Source organism: Oncorhynchus gorbuscha, linkage group LG05 (assembly GCF_021184085.1).
Source record: "Oncorhynchus gorbuscha isolate QuinsamMale2020 ecotype Even-year linkage group LG05, OgorEven_v1.0, whole genome shotgun sequence".
Lineage (NCBI taxonomy): Eukaryota > Metazoa > Chordata > Actinopteri > Salmoniformes > Salmonidae > Oncorhynchus > Oncorhynchus gorbuscha.
Window position 1 is genome coordinate 9,189,869 of NC_060177.1, and position 17,173 is coordinate 9,207,041.

At 47.0% G+C, this 17,173-nt stretch overlaps 1 protein-coding gene across 1 annotated transcript in view; it reads right to left on the minus strand.

Moving 5' to 3' along the window:
* Positions 1–17,173, minus strand: part of LOC124035400 (A disintegrin and metalloproteinase with thrombospondin motifs 17-like) — a 112,129-nt gene that overhangs the window by 14,491 nt on the left and 80,465 nt on the right. The window contains exon 7 of the mRNA XM_046348851.1: positions 10,806–10,849. Coding sequence (XP_046204807.1) covers positions 10,806–10,849 — 44 coding nt within the window. The remainder of the gene's footprint in view (positions 1–10,805; positions 10,850–17,173) is intronic.

Here is a 17,173-nt window from a genome sequence, read left to right on the forward strand (position 1 = left end):
TTTTGCACATCGAGAGACTGAATTTTTTTTCCATTCCTCCTTGCAAAACAGCTCGAGCTCAGTGAGGTTGGATGGAGAGCATTTGTGAACAGCAGTTTTCAGTTCTTTCCACAGATTCTCGATTGGATTCAGGTCTGGACTTTGACTTGGCCATTCTAACACCTGGATATGTTTATTTTTTAACCATTCCATTGTAGATTTTGCTTTATGTTTTGGATCATTGTCTTGTTGGAAGACAAATCTCCGTCCCAGTCTCAGGTCTTTTGCAGACTCCATCAGGTTTTCTTCCAGAATGGTCCTGTATTTGGCTCCATCCATCTTCCCATCAATTTTAATCATCTTCCCTGTCCCTGCAGAAGAAAAGCAGGCCCAAACCACGATGCCGCCACCACCATGTTTGACAGTGGGGATGGTGTGTTCAGGGTGATGGGCTGTGTTGCTTTTACGCCAAACATAACATTTTGCATTGTTGCCAAAAAGTTCCATTTTGGTTTCATCTGACCAGAGCACCTTCTTCCACATGTTTGGTGTGTCTCCCAGGTGGCTTGTGGCAAACTTTAAACAACAAAAAAAGTTGCATATCACGGGGGCTGTTCGATGCTAAGGCAGAACGCCATAGGATGTTTTTGTGTTGGTTAAGGTCTGGAGAGAACCAATGGCTATATCTGTTCCTGGTTCTAAATGTCTTGAATGGGGCGTGCTTATTTAAGATGGTGAGGAAGGCATTTAAAAAACAAATGAACAGGCATCCTCTACTGACGGGATGAGATCAATATCCTTCCAGGATACCCCGGCCAGGTCGATTAGAAAGGCCTGCTCGCTGAAGTGTTTCAGGGAGCATTTGACAGTAAAACGATTTAACAATACGCTAAAGTCCTTCCACAGTGGCCGAATTGTCAGTCTGGATGAACACAGATGCTGCCTTGAATTCTTATATGTTTTCCCCACTGCATTTCAGTTGTACAACCATGCATGCTTACGCGAAGGCTGCAATTATGTGCCTATAATGTCTGTCATCTGCCCCAATTATAGGAAGGAATCTCGGATGGATTTATGCAAATCAAATTTTATTTTGGGGTTTTAATACCCCGAGGCCATGCTTTAAATGGTTGTTTACATGGCAACTTATACATTTAGGAGGGTCAAATCAACTGTAAAGAAATTAATGTACAGAGGAGGAATGTTGTAATGGGCTGACATAATGGCTGCTTAACTATACTAGCTAGAGTAAGTGGCTTGCTAGCTTAGCGTCCAACACATTAGCTAGCATATTCTTGTCAATGTCTAACACTCTTACTTAACACTTATACAGGTCAATTGAACATTTTGAGGCAATCATTGCTGGCAATATCCCCTCAAAACATTGTATGTGTATGGCTTTTGTCTTCAAGAACCTCAGGAGGTTGAAGAAATTTGGCATGGCACCTAAAACCCTCACAAACTTTTACAGATACACAATTGAGAGCTTCCTGTCAGGCTGTATCACCACCTGGTACAGCAACTGCACCACCCATAACTGCAGGGCTCTCCCTCCAGGACACCTACAGCACCCGATGTCACAGGAAGGCCAAAAAGATCATCAAGGACAACAACCACCCGAGCCAACGATGAACAACAACGACTGGCTAGCTGGTTGACCTACAAACCAGCTAAAAGCTTTGCTGATAGTGACACTGTATGTGTGTGTGTGTGTGTGTGTGTGTGTGTGTGTGTGTGTGTGTGTGTGTGTGTGTGTGTGTGTGTGTGTGTGTGTGTGTGTGTGTGTGTGTGTGTGTGTGTGTGTGTGTGTGTGTGTGTGTGTGTGTGTGTGTGTGTGTGTGTGTGTGTCACACTGTGAGGTAATGCATGGCTGAGTTTTTTGAGGCTTCAAAGATTCGTCCAAGCCAGCACTTCTGAGGCTAAAGCCCCAGAACAAAGGACATAGATCTGCAGTGTTGTGTTTCTCACTGCACTGGTCACATTAGACTCAGCGGTAACTGTGGAGAGCTGGCTGATCAAATGCTCGGTGTGTGTGTGTGTGTGTGTGTGTGTGTGTGTGTGTGTGTGTGTGTGTGTGTGTGTGTGTGTGTGTGTGTGTGTGTGTGTGTGTGTGCGTGCGTGCGTGCGTGCGTGCGTGCGTGCGTGCGTGCGTGCGTGCGTGCGTGTGTGTGTGTGTGCGTGTGTGTGTCTGGCCTCACAACGATGGCTGCCCATCCATCCAGACAGCCTCTAGAGAGGAGCAAAGCCTTATCAGGGATCTAAACACACAAGCACTCCGTTGCACACAGGCAAGTTTATTCTAATGATTTCCACTGAGCTAATTAGTCGTTAGAACATGAAGGGCTTTCCATTGACATGCTGAATCCACTAGTGGGGAGTGGACAAGCACTGTCAGCTCAACACAACCCAACACTATAGCACGTCAATGGAAACACTAGCTAGTGTCTGGGCTGGCTCTGCAGAACTGGGACAGACGGCTTTGTGAGGACTCACTACTGCCTGACCCTACTGCCTTCTCTGCAACCCACACACACGCACACACACACACACACACGCACATGCACGCACACGCGCACACACACGCACACGCACACACACACACACACACACAATCACCCTGGATTGACCCTGCTGGACTCCATGTAACACACACCAACCAGTTATTGAATGCAACAGTGAATCACTTTTTACACAGGGGCATTGGGTGTTGCATAACTTTTTCACGGCAATGTATACAGTAGTGGTGTTGGTCCTACCTCCCTTACTTTTCTGCTAAACACACAGGCACACACACTAGTAAACAGAACACAGGAAATAGGATGTTGTCACTACCAAGATATTGCTTCAACTACTCTCTCTCGCTCACTCTTGCGCTCTCTCTCTCTCTCTCTCTCCTTCCCTTCCATCTCTCCCTCACAGAGAGCAGGGGGCCCAGCTGTTTTGATAAGCACCAATAAGACAATAAACACAGGAATCAACCAAACCCAACCCCATTCATCTCTCTCTCTCTCTCTCTCTCTCTCTCTCTCTCTCTCTCTCTCTCTCTCTCTCTCTCTCTCTCTCTCTCTCTCTCTCTCTCTCTCTCTCTCTCGCTATTGCACACACAGACAACAAAGCTGAGAGGGATAGAGGTGGAGAGAGGGAAAGAGGCATTGGAGCCTGTGATTATAGTATGGTTCAAAGTGGCACACACACATTCACACATCCATCCACACACACATCCATCCACACACACACATGCTCTTAGAGGAGCACAAAGAGCAGGAGTGTTCTCGTTCAAGTTCCACTAGAGGAAGATTACCTTATGTAGCTAGTAGATTATGGTACAGCATTGTACCTAGCATGAGGTTAGCATAAGGTTTAACCCTTACAGTTATGGTACAGGTTAGGACCAGGCATTCCTTACACACACAAGCTTCCTCACACACACACACACACACACACACACACACACACACACACACACACACACACACACACACACACACACACACACACACACACACACACACACACACACACACACACACACACCCTGTAAGGGTTAAACCTTCAATGCCTGGTCCTAACCTGTACCATAACTGTAAGGGTTAAACCTTATGCTAACCTCATGCTAGGTACAATGTTGTACCATAAATCTACTATCTACATTAGGTAATCTTCCTGTAGGGAATTTGAACGAGAACACTCCTGCTCTTTGTGCTACTATGCCATACTATAATCACAGGCTCATAAAAAGCTCTGTTCCGTCTCTCTCCCTCTCCTTCTGCTTCTCTCCACCTCTCTCCCTCTCCTTCTGCTTCTCTCCACCTCCCCCTCTCCTTCTGCTTCTCTCCACCTCTCCCCTCTCCTTCTGCTTCTCTCCACCTCCCCCTCTCCTCCTGCTTCTCTCCACCTCTCCCCTCTCATTCTGCTTCTCTCCACCTCTCCCCTCTCATTCTCCTTCTCTCCACCTCCCCCTCTCCTCCTGCTTCTCTCCACCTCCCCCTCTCATTCTGCTTCTCTCCACCTCTCTCCCTCTCCTTCTGCTTCTCTCCATCTCTCCCCTCTCCTTCTGCTTCTCTCCACCTCTCCCCTCTCCTCCTGCTTCTCTCCACCTCTCCCCTCTCCTTCTGCTTCTCTCCACCTCTCCCCTCTCATTCTGCTTCTCTCCAACTCCCCCTCTCATTCTGCTTCTCTCAACCTCTCCCCTCTCATTCTGCTTCTCTCCACCTCTCCCCTCTCATTCTGCTTCTCTCCACCTCCCCCTCTCCTTCTGCTTCTCTCTACCTCTCCCCTCTCCTTCTGCTTCTCTCCACCTCTCCCCTCTCATTCTGCTTCTCTCCACCTCTCCCCTCTCATTCTGCTTCTCTCCACCTCCCCCTCTCCTTCTGCTTCTCTCAACCTCTCCCCTCTCATTCTGCTTCTCTCCACCTCTCCCCTCTCATTCTGCTTCTCTCCACCTCCCCCCTCTCCTTCTGCTTCTCTCCACCTCTCTCCCTCTCCTTCTGCTTCTCTCTACCTCTCCCCTCTCCTCCTGCTTCTCTCCACCTCTCCCCTCTCATTCTGCTTCTCTCCACCTCTCCCCTCTCATTCTGCTTCTCTCCACCTCCCCCCTCTCCTTCTGCTTCTCTCTACCTCTCCCCTCTCCTCCTGATTCTCTCCCCCTCTCCTCCTGCTTCTCTCCAGGGAGGGGGAGGGAGGGAGGGAGTTAGTGGAAAGTGAGGGAGGGTAGAATGGGGGTGGATAGAGAACTACTCAGTGTGAACAAACAGACCACATCCATGTCAGAACATGTTGTTGAAAGGAGGAGAGAACCAGCTGAATGAGAAGAGAGGATAACAGACAGAAGAATAGAAGAGAAGAAAGGAGGGATGGAAACAGGTATTTCACTCAGCTAGGGTCGAGAGAGTCAGAGACAGACTAGGGTCACTGACCAGTGTATGTGTAAGTATGTATACAATACAACCGGGGTGTTGGATGATGTGAGAAGACACACACACACAGTACACACAGTACACACACAGCACACACATTACACACACAGTACACACACACATTACACACACAGTACACACACAGCACAGCACACACACACAGTACACACACAGTACACGAACAGTACACACACACACAGTACACACACAAAGTACACACAGTACACACACAATACACACACAGTACAGTTACTGTTAGATCTTGATCTCAGGAGCTCAAACCATGGCTGCAGGCGAGGAACACACAACAGCAGAAAGTATGAGTGAGCTTCAAAGCAGAGGAAGTCAAAGTTCCTCACACTCACACACCTGCCAGGTGGGGTTATCACTGCACACCACCGAAGGCTTTCAGGGAGATCCTGATCATTAATTACATGAAAAGTTGATACTGGATTTTCCAGGTGAACAAAAAGAGGGCCTACTCTAATTTCATGTATGTGGTAGTAGTGGTAGTAATGGTAGTGAGTAGATGTGGTAGTAGTGGTAGTAATGGTAGTGAGTAGATGTGGTAGTAGTGGTAGTAATGGTAGTGAGTAGATGTGGTAGTAGTGGCAGGGGTTGTAGTGGTAGGGGTTGTAGTGGTAGTAATGGTACTAGTGGGTAGAGGTGGTAGGGGGTAGTAGTGGTAGGGGGTAGTAGTGGTAGTAGTGGTAGGGGGTAGTAGTGGTAGGGGGTAGGGGGTAGGGGGTAGTAGTGGGAGTAGTGGTAGTAGTGGTAGTAGTGGTAGGGGGTTGTAGTGGTAGTAATGGTACTAGTGGGTAGAGGTGGTAGGGGTAGTAGTGGTGGGGGGTAGTAGTGGTAGGGGGTAGTAGTGGTAGGGGTAGAGGTGGTAGTGGGTAGTAGTGGTAAGGGTTAGAGGTGGTAGGGGGTAGTAGTGGTAGGGGGTAGTAGTGGTAGTAGTGGTAGGGGGTAGTAGTGGTAGGGGGTAGGGGGTAGTAGTGGGAGTAGTGGTAGTAGTGGTAGTAGTGGTAATGAGTAGTAGTGGTAGTAGTGGGAGTAGTGGTAGTAGTGGTAATGAGTAGTAGTGGTAGTAGTGGTAGTAGTGGTAATGAGTAGTAGTGGTAGTAGTGGTAATGAGTAGTAGTGGTAGTAGTGGGAGTAGTGGTAGTAGTGGTAATGAGTAGTAGTGGTAGTAGTGGTAGTAGTGGTAATGAGTAGTAGTGGTAGTAGTGGGAGTAGTGGTAGTAGTGGTAGTAGTGGTAATGAGTAGTAGTGGTAGTAGTGGTAGTAGTGGTAATGAGTAGTAGTGGTAGTAGTGGTAATGAGTAGTAGTGGTAGTAGTGGTAGTAGTGGTAATGAGTAGTAGTGGTAGTAGTGGTAATGAGTAGTAGTGGTAGTAGTGGTAGTAGTGGTAGTAGTGGTAGTAGTGGTAATGAGTAGTAGTGGTAGTAGTGGTAATGAGTAGTAGTGGTAGTAGTGGGAGTAGTGGTAGTAGTGGTAATGAGTAGTAGTGGTAGTAGTGGGAGTAGTGGTAGTAGTGGTAATGAGTAGTAGTGGTAGTAGTGGTAATGAGTAGTAGTGGTAGTAGTGGTAATGAGTAGTAGTGGTAGTAGTGGTAGTAGTGGTAATGAGTAGTAGTGGTAGTAGTGGTAGTAGTGGCAGGGGTTGTAGTGGTAGGGGTTGTAGTGGTAGTAATGGTAGTGAGTAGTAGTGGTAGTAGTGGTAGTAGTGGTAGTAGTGGTAGGGGTTGTAGTGGTAGTAATGGTACTAGTGGTAGGGGGTAGTAGTGGTAGTGGGTAGTAGTGGTAGGTGGTAGAGGTGGTAGGGGTAGTAGTGGTAGGGGTAGTAGTGGTAGGGGTAGTAGTGGCAGGGGGTAGAGGTGGTAGGGTTAGAGGTGGTAGGGGGTAGTAGTGGTAGGGGGTAGTAGTGGTAGTAGTGGTAGGGGGTAGTAGTGGTAGGGCGTAGTAGTGGAGGTAGTGGTAGTAGTGGTAGGGGTAGAGGTGGTAGGGGGTAGTAATGGTAGGGGGTAGTAGTGATAGTAGTGGTAGGGGTAGAGGTGGTAGGGGGTAGTAGTGGTAGGGGGTAGTAGTGGTAAGGGTTAGAGTTGGTAGGGGGTAGTAGTGGTAGGGGTAGTAGTGGTAGGGCGTAGTAGTGGAGGTAGTGGTAGTAGTGGTAGTAGTGGTAGGGGTAGAGGTGGTAGGGGTAGTAATGGTAGGGGATAGTAGTGATAGTAGTGGTAGTAGTGGTAGGGGATGGTAGTGTTAGGGGGTAGTAGTGGTAGTGGTGGTAAGGGATAGTAGTGGTAGTAGTGGTAGGGGATAGTAGTGGTAGTAATGGTAGTAGTGGTAGGGGAGTAGTGGTAGGGGACAGTAGTGGTAGGGGGTAGTAGTGGTAGTGCTGGTAGTAGTGGTAGGTGGTAGAGGTGGTAGGGGGTAGTAGTGGTAGGGGGTAGTAATGGTAGGGGTAGTAGTGGAGGTAGTGGTAGTAGTCATAGTAGTGGTAGGGGGTAGAGGTGGTAGGGGGTAGTAGTGGAGGTAGTGGTAGTAGTGATAGTAGTGGTAGGGGTAGAGGTGGTAGGGGTAGTAGTGGTAGGGGATAGTAGTGATAGTAGTGGTAGTAGTGGTAGGGGATGGTAGTGTTAGGGGTAGTAGTGGTAGTGGTGGTAAGGGATAGTAGTGGTAGTAGTGGTAGGGGATAGTAGTGGTAGTAATGGTAGTAGTGGTAGGGGAGTAGTGGTAGTGCTGGTAGTAGTGGTAGGTGGTAGAGGTGGTAGGGGGTAGTAGTGGTAGGGGTAGAGGTGGTAGGGGTAGTAGTGGTAGTACTGGTAGGGGTAGTAGTGGTAGTAGTGGTAGGGGGTAGTAGTGGTAGTAGTGGGAGTAGTGGTAGTAGTGGTAATGAGTAGTAGTGGTAGTAGTGGTAGTAGTGGTAATGAGTAGTAGTGGTAGTAGTGGGAGTAGTGGTAGTAGTGGTAGTAGTGGTAATGAGTAGTAGTGGTAGTAGTGGTAGTAGTGGTAATGAGTAGTAGTGGTAGTAGTGGTAGTAGTGGTAATGAGTAGTAGTGGTAGTAGTGGTAATGAGTAGTAGTGGTAGTAGTGGGAGTAGTGGTAGTAGTGGTAATGAGTAGTAGTGGTAGTAGTGGTAGTAGTGGTAATGAGTAGTAGTGGTAGTAGTGGGAGTAGTGGTAGTAGTGGTAGTAGTGGTAATGAGTAGTAGTGGTAGTAGTGGTAGTAGTGGTAATGAGTAGTAGTGGTAGTAGTGGTAATGAGTAGTAGTGGTAGTAGTGGTAGTAGTGGTAATGAGTAGTAGTGGTAGTAGTGGTAATGAGTAGTAGTGGTAGTAGTGGTAGTAGTGGTAGTAGTGGTAGTAGTGGTAATGAGTAGTAGTGGTAGTAGTGGTAATGAGTAGTAGTGGTAGTAGTGGGAGTAGTGGTAGTAGTGGTAATGAGTAGTAGTGGTAGTAGTGGGAGTAGTGGTAGTAGTGGTAATGAGTAGTAGTGGTAGTAGTGGTAATGAGTAGTAGTGGTAGTAGTGGTAATGAGTAGTAGTGGTAGTAGTGGTAGTAGTGGTAATGAGTAGTAGTGGTAGTAGTGGTAGTAGTGGCAGGGGGTTGTAGTGGTAGGGGGTTGTAGTGGTAGTAATGGTAGTGAGTAGTAGTGGTAGTAGTGGTAGTAGTGGTAGTAGTGGTAGGGGGTTGTAGTGGTAGTAATGGTACTAGTGGTAGGGGGTAGTAGTGGTAGTGGGTAGTAGTGGTAGGTGGTAGAGGTGGTAGGGGGTAGTAGTGGTAGGGGTAGTAGTGGTAGGGGTAGTAGTGGCAGGGGGTAGAGGTGGTAAGGGTTAGAGGTGGTAGGGGTAGTAGTGGTAGGGGTAGTAGTGGTAGTAGTGGTAGGGGTAGTAGTGGTAGGGCGTAGTAGTGGAGGTAGTGGTAGTAGTGGTAGGGGATAGAGGTGGTAGGGGGTAGTAATGGTAGGGGGTAGTAGTGATAGTAGTGGTAGGGGTAGAGGTGGTAGGGGTAGTAGTGGTAGGGGTAGTAGTGGTAAGGGTTAGAGTTGGTAGGGGTAGTAGTGGTAGGGGTAGTAGTGGTAGGGCGTAGTAGTGGAGGTAGTGGTAGTAGTGGTAGTAGTGGTAGGGGTAGAGGTGGTAGGGGGTAGTAATGGTAGGGGATAGTAGTGATAGTAGTGGTAGTAGTGGTAGGGGATGGTAGTGTTAGGGGTAGTAGTGGTAGTGGTGGTAAGGGATAGTAGTGGTAGTAGTGGTAGGGGATAGTAGTGGTAGTAATGGTAGTAGTGGTAGGGGAGTAGTGGTAGGGGACAGTAGTGGTAGGGGGTAGTAGTGGTAGTGCTGGTAGTAGTGGTAGGTGGTAGAGGTGGTAGGGGGTAGTAGTGGTAGGGGGTAGTAATGGTAGGGGTAGTAGTGGAGGTAGTGGTAGTAGTCATAGTAGTGGTAGGGGTAGAGGTGGTAGGGGGTAGTAGTGGAGGTAGTGGTAGTAGTGATAGTAGTGGTAGGGGTAGAGGTGGTAGGGGGTAGTAGTGGTAGGGGATAGTAGTGATAGTAGTGGTAGTAGTGGTAGGGGATGGTAGTGTTAGGGGGTAGTAGTGGTAGTGGTGGTAAGGGATAGTAGTGGTAGTAGTGGTAGGGGATAGTAGTGGTAGTAATGGTAGTAGTGGTAGGGGAGTAGTGGTAGTGCTGGTAGTAGTGGTAGGTGGTAGAGGTGGTAGGGGGTAGTAGTGGTAGGGGGTAGAGGTGGTAGGGGGTAGTAGTGGTAGTACTGGTAGGGGGTAGTAGTGGTAGTAGTGGTAGGGGGTAGTAGTGGTAGGGGGTAGTAGTGGTAGGGGGTAGTAGTGGTAGTGCTGGTAGTAGTGGTAGGTGGTAGAGGTGGTAGGGGGTAGTAGTGGTAGGGGGTAGAGGTGGTAGGGGTAGTAGTGGTAGTAGTGGGGGAGAGACAGACAGATTACAGTTATAGTGGGGGGAGAGACAGACAGATTACAGTTATAGTGGGGGGGAGAGACAGACATATTACAGTTATAGTGGGGCAGAGAGACAGGCAGATTACAGTTATAGTGGGGTGGAGAGACAGACAGATTACAGTTATAGTGGGGTGGAGAGACAGACAGATTACAGTTATAGTGGGGCGGAGAGACAGACAGATTACAGTTAGAGTGGGGCGGAGAGACAGGCAGATTACAGTTAGAGTGGGGTGGAGAGACAGACAGATTACAGTTATAGTGGGGTGGAGAGACAGACAGATTACAGTTATAGTGGGGTGGAGAGACAGACAGATTACTGTTTTAGTGGGGTGGAGAGACAGACAGATGACAGTTATAGTGGGGTGGAGAGACAGACAGATTACAGTTACAGTGGGGTGAAGAGACAGACAGATTACAGTTATAGTGGGGTGGAGAGACAGACAGATTACAGTTATAGTGGGGTGGAGAGACGGGCAGATTACAGCAGGGTCTCATCTGCAGTACCTGTGTGGTCTTATCTCCAAAGTGTGTGCGTGTGTCAGAGAGTGTAAGTGTGTGTGTGTGTCCGCATGCAGTGGGGTGGTGTGTGTGTGTGATGTACAGTGTGTGTGTGTGTGTGTGTGTGTGTGTGTGTGTGTGTGTGTGTGTGTGTGTGTGTGTGTGTGTGTGTGTGTGTGTGTGTGTGTGTGCTTGAGAGGTTTTTACAGACCAGGCGGGTTGAAATGTCACCTGCTTCTCTTTTTCAGGGGGACAGCGATGTCAGAGGTCAACAAGGGCCACCGACAGACTATTTCAATACACACACACACACACACACACACACACACACACACACACACACACACACACACACACACACACACACACACACACACACACACACACACACACACACACACACACACACACACACACACACACACACACACACGATTGTGATTCCTCACCCACTGTGTCACAGGGCTGGTCTTTGTGCACGCAGAAGTCAGTCCTGCAACGAGAAGAACAATATTAGTTCAGTCCACCTGACCTCATCCTGCAATGCTACTGTGTTGATAAGGGTGTAGAGTGAAGTGTCCAATGCTACTGTGTTGATAAGGGTGTAGGGTGAAGTGTCCAATGCTACTGTGTTGATAAGGGTGTAGGGTGAAGTGTCCAATGCTACTGTGTTGATAAGGGTGTAGGGTGAAGTGTCCAATGCTACTGTGTTGATAAGGGTGTAGGGTGAAGTTTCCAATGCTACTGTGTTGATAAGGGTGTAGGGTGAAGTTTCCAATGCTACTGTGTTGATAAGGGTGCATGGTGAAGTGTCCAATGCTACTGTGTTGATAAGGGTGTAGGGTGAAGTTTCCAATGCTACTGTGTTGATAAGGGTGTAGGGTGAAGTGTCCAATGCTACTGTGTTGATAAGGGTGTAGGGTGAAGTGTCCAATGCTACTGTGTTGATAAGGGTGTAGGGTGAAGTTTCCAATGCTACTGTGTTGATAAGGGTGTAGGGTGAAGTTTCCAATGCTACTGTGTTGATAAGGGTGTAGGGTGAAGTTTCCAATGCTACTGTGTTGATAAGGGTGTAGGGTGAAGTTTCCAATGCTACTGTGTTGATAAGGGTGTAGGGTGAAGTTTCCAATGCTACTGTGTTGATAAGGGTGTAGGGTGAAGTGTCCAATGCTACTGTGTTGATAAGGGTGTAGGGTGAAGTTTCCAATGCTACTGTGTTGATAAGGGTGTAGGGTGAAGTTTCCAATGCTACTGTGTTGATAAGGGTGCAGGGTGAAGTTTCCAATGCTACTGTGTTGATAAGGGTGTAGGGTGAAGTTTCCAATGCTACTGTGTTGATAAGGGTGTAGGGTGAAGTGTCCAATGCTACTGTGTTGATAAGGGTGTAGGGTGAAGTTTCCAATGCTACTGTGTTGATAAGGGTGTAGGGTGAAGTGTCCAATGCTACTGTGTTGATAAGGGTGTAGGGTGAAGTGTCCAATGCTACTGTGTTGATAAGGGTGTAGGGTGAAGTTTCCAATGCTACTGTGTTGATAAGGGTGTAGGGTGAAGTTTCCAATGCTACTGTGTTGATAAGGGTGTAGGGTGAAGTTTCCAATGCTACTGTGTTGATAAGGGTGTAGGGTGAAGTTTCCAATGCTACTGTGTTGATAAGGGTGTAGGGTGAAGTGTCCAATGCTACTGTGTTGATAAGGGTGTAGGGTGAAGTTTCCAATGCTACTGTGTTGATAAGGGTGTAGGGTGAAGTTTCCAATGCTACTGTGTTGATAAGGGTGCAGGGTGAAGTTTCCAATGCTACTGTGTTGATAAGGGTGTAGGGTGAAGTTTCCAATGCTACTGTGTTGATAAGGGTGTAGGGTGAAGTGTCCAATGCTACTGTGTTGATAAGGGTGTAGGGTGAAGTTTCCAATGCTACTGTGTTGATAAGGGTGTAGGGTGAAGTGTCCAATGCTACTGTGTTGATAAGGGTGTAGGGTGAAGTGTCCAATGCTACTGTGTTGATAAGGGTGTAGGGTGAAGTTTCCAATGCTACTGTGTTGATAAGGGTGTAGGGTGAAGTTTCCAATGCTACTGTGTTGATAAGGGTGTAGGGTGAAGTTTCCAATGCTACTGTGTTGATAAGGGTGTAGGGTGAAGTTTCCAATGCTACTGTGTTGATAAGGGTGTAGGGTGAAGTTTCCAATGCTACTGTGTTGATAAGGGTGTAGGGTGAAGTGTCCAATGCTACTGTGTTGATAAGGGTGTAGGGTGAAGTTTCCAATGCTACTGTGTTGATAAGGGTGTAGGGTGAAGTTTCCAATGCTACTGTGTTGATAAGGGTGCAGGTGAAGTTTCCAATGCTACTGTGTTGATAAGGGTGTAGGGTGAAGTTTCCAATGCTACTGTGTTGATAAGGGTGTAGGGTGAAGTGTCCAATGCTACTGTGTTGATAAGGGTGTAGGGTGAAGTTTCCAATGCTACTGTGTTGATAAGGGTGTAGGGTGAAGTGTCCAATGCTACTGTGTTGATAAGGGTGTAGGGTGAAGTGTCCAATGCTACTGTGTTGATAAGGGTGTAGGGTGAAGTTTCCAATGCTACTGTGTTGATAAGGGTGTAGGGTGAAGTTTCCAATGCTACTGTGTTGATAAGGGTGTAGGGTGAAGTTTCCAATGCTACTGTGTTGATAAGGGTGTAGGGTGAAGTGTCCAATGCTACTGTGTTGATAAGGGTGTAGGGTGAAGTGTCCAATGCTACTGTGTTGATAAGGGTGTAGGGTGAAGTGTCCAATGCTACTGTGTTGATAAGGGTGTAGGGTGAAGTGTCCAATGCTACTGTGTTGATAAGGGTGTAGGGTGAAGTGTCCAATGCTACTGTGTTGATAAGGGTGTAGGGTGAAGTTTCCAATGCTACTGTGTTGATAAGGGTGTAGGGTGAAGTGTCCAATGCTACTGTGTTGATAAGGGTGCATGGTGAAGTTTCCAATGCTACTGTGTTGATAAGGGTGTAGGGTGAAGTTTCCAATGCTACTGTGTTGATAAGGGTGCATGGTGAAGTTTCCAATGCTACTGTGTTGATAAGGGTGCATGGTGAAGTTTCCAATGCTACTGTGTTGATAAGGGTGCATGGTGAAGTTTCCAATGCTACTGTGTTGATAAGGGTGCAGGGTGAAGTGTCCAATGCTACTGTGTTGATAAGGGTGTAGGGTGAAGTGTCCAATGCTACTGTGTTGATAAAGGTGTAGGGTGAAGTGTCCAATGCTACTGTGTTGATAAGGGTGTAGGGTGAAGTGTCCAATGCTACTGTGTTGATAAGGGTGTAGGGTGAAGTGTCCAATGCTACTGTGTTGATAAGGGTGTAGGGTGAAGTGTCCAATGCTACTGTGTTGATAAGGGTGCATGGTGAAGTTTCCAATGCTACTGTGTTGATAAGGGTGTAGGGTGAAGTTTCCCATGGATGCTGATCTGGGTCAATTGAACATTTTCCACACGTATGTTAAAGCATGTACAATACAATGTCATTTATTTAGATTTCTTCAAACATATTTTGTGTTTGTGTTTCTCTTATCAACACTAAGATTCCCTTAGGGATAGATCTAGGATCAGCTTCCCCTCCCCAATCCGAACCTTAAACATTTTAATTGGGCCTATTAGTTCAATCCACCAGTTGAATCTTCACTTCCACTTCCATTGCATCTTCACTTAGTCTCCCACTGACATCAATTCATGACCAAGTGAAAAAATGACTTAAGTGTAAATGTTAACTGCCATTTGCTGTCAACGTTACACCAGAATAGTGCTACATAGAGGGGTTAATGTACAATGCACCCTGAATGTGTTCTCTCTAATCTATGTACTGTAGTTCATGCTGGACAAACAGCTAGCAGCCCTCAACTCAAACATTCCACGTCTCCTTCGCTGTGGCATAGTCACTCACACACGCACACATGCACGCACGCACGCACAAACAAACACACAGTTTATGTTGGTTACCATGGGGACCGGCCGACCCGTGTAAGGCCCGTTCCAGTACATGCAGGGACTCTCATTCCCACCACTGAGAACCCAAGACCCTCTTTGTCCCCACTGTTAAGCAGTGATTTGACATGGTTTACATACCAAATGTCACCCTATGCCCTACATAGTGTAGTACTTTAAACAGAGCCCTATTGGAATAGGGTGCCATTTGGAATGCAGCCATGCTGTAGAACCCCTGAGTGGAGAGTGACTTTGTAAATAGTAGGCAAGACAGGACACAGAGAGACAGAGACATAGTGAGGGAGAGAGAGAGACATAGTGAGGGAGAGAGAGAGACATAGTGAGGGAGAGAGAGAGACATAGTGAGGGAGAGAGAGAGACATAGTGAGGGAGAGAGAGAGAGACATCGTGAGGGAGAGAGAGAGACATAGTGAGGGAGAGAGAGACACATTGAGGGAGAGAGGCAGAGAGAGAGAGACACATTGAGGGAGAGAGGCAGAGAGAGAGAGACACATTGAGGGAGAGAGGCAGAGAGAGAGAGACATAGTGAGGGAGAGAGGCAGAGAGAGAGAGAGAGAGAGAGAGAGAGAGAGAGAGAGAGAGAGAGAGACATAGTGAGGGAGAGAGGCAGAGAGAGAGAGAGAGAGATGCTCTAGAGAGAAAGAGAGAGTGATGCTCTAGAGAGAGAGAGAGAGAGACAGAGAGACAGAGAGAGAGAGAGAGACATAGTGAGGGAGAGAGGCAGAGAGAGAGAGAGACATAGTGAGGGAGAGAGGCAGAGAGAGAGGGAGAGACATAGAGACAGAGAGAGAGAGAGACAGTGAGGGAGAGAGGCAGAGAGAGAGAGACATAGTGAGGGAGAGAGAGAGAGAGAGAGAGAGAGAGAGAGAGAGAGAGAGAGAGAGAGAGAGAGAGAGAGAGAGAGAGAGAGAGAGAGAGAGAGAGAGAGAGAGACAGAGAGACAGAGAGAGAGACTTTAACCAAAATAGAAAGGGTACATATTGGGATGGTCTCCGAAGACGTTTAATGATCTGCCCTCTACAGTTTAATGATCTGCTCTCCTCTACAGTTTAACAATCTGCCCTCCTCTACAGTTTAACGATCTGCCCTCCTCTACAGTTTAACGATCTGCCCTCCTCTACAGTTTAATGATCTGCCCTCCTCTACAGTTTAAAGATCTGCCCTCCTCTACAGTTTAACGATCTGCCCTCCACTACAGTTTAACAATCTGCCCTCCTCTACAGTTTAAATATCTGCCCTCCTCTACAGTTTAATGATCTGCCCTCTACAGTTTAAAGATCTGCCCTCCACTACAGTTTAAAGATCTGCCCTCCTCTACAGTTTAAAGATCTGCCCTCCTCTACAGTTTAATGATCTGCCCTCCTCTACAGTTTAATGATCTGCCCTCCTCTACAGTTTAATGATCTGCCCTCCTCTACAGTTTAATGATCTGCCCTCCTCTACAGTTTAAAGATCTCCCCTCCTCTACAGTTGAAATATCTTCCCCTCCTCTACAGTTTAAATATCTACCCTCCTCTACAGTTTAAATATCTACCCTCCTCTACAGTTTAAATATCTGCCCTCCTCTACAGTTTAACGATCTGCCCTCTACAGTTTAAATATCTACCCCTCCTCTACAGTTTAAATATCTGCCCTCCTCTACAGTTTAAATATCTACCCTCCTCTACAGTTTAACGATCTGCCCTCCTCAACAGTTTAAAGATCTGCCCTCCTCTACAGTTTATTAACGATCTGCCATCCTCTACAGTTTTACGATCTGCCATCCTCTACAGTTTTTAATATCTGCCCTCCTCTACAGTTTAAATATCTGCCCTCCTCTACAGTTTAAATATCTGCCCTCCTCTACAGTTTAAAGATCTGCCCTCTACAGTTTAAATATCTACCCCTCCTCTACAGTTTAAATATCTGCCCTCCTCTACAGTTTAAATATCTACCCTCCTCTACAGTTTAACGATCTGCCCTCCTCAACAGTTTAAAGATCTGCCCTCCTCTACAGTTTATTAACGATCTGCCATCCTCTACAGTTTTACGATCTGCCATCCTCTACAGTTTAAATATCTGCCCTCCTCTACAGTTTAAATATCTGCCCTCCTCTACAGTTTAAAGATCTGCCCTCTACAGTTTAAATATCTACCCCTCCTCTACAGTTTAAATATCTGCCCTCCTCTACAGTTTAAATATCTACCCTCCTCTACAGTTTAACGATCTGCCCTCCTCAACAGTTTAAAGATCTGCCCTCCTCTACAGTTTATTAACGATCTGCCATCCTCTACAGTTTTACGATCTGCCATCCTCTACAGTTTAATGATCTGCCCTCCTCTACAGTTTAATGATCTGCCCTCCTCTACAGTTTCAAGATCTGCCCTCATCTACAGTTTAACGATCTGCCCCCCTCTACAGTTTAAAGTTCTGCCCTCCTCTACAGTTTAAAGATCTGCCCTCCTCTACAGTTTAATGATCTGCCATCCTCTACAGTTTAAAGATCTGCCCCTCCTCTACAATTTAAAGATCTGCCCCTCCTCTACAGTTTAAAGATCTGCCTTCCTCTACAGTTTAAAGATCTGCCCGCCTCTACAGTTTAAAGATCTGCCCTCCTCTACAATTTAAATATCTGCCCTCCTCTACAGTTTAAAGATCTGCCCTCCTCTACAGTTTAAAGATCTGCCCCTCCTCTACAGTTTAAATATCTGCCCTCCTCTACAGTTTAAAGATCTACCACACCTCTGGAAAACACTGTTAATGACCCATCTGTACGGTCCAGGTGGGTTCAAACCAGAGATGCCTTTGAACTCTGTTAACAAGCCTGAGCCAATGCACACACACACATGCATAAACACACATGC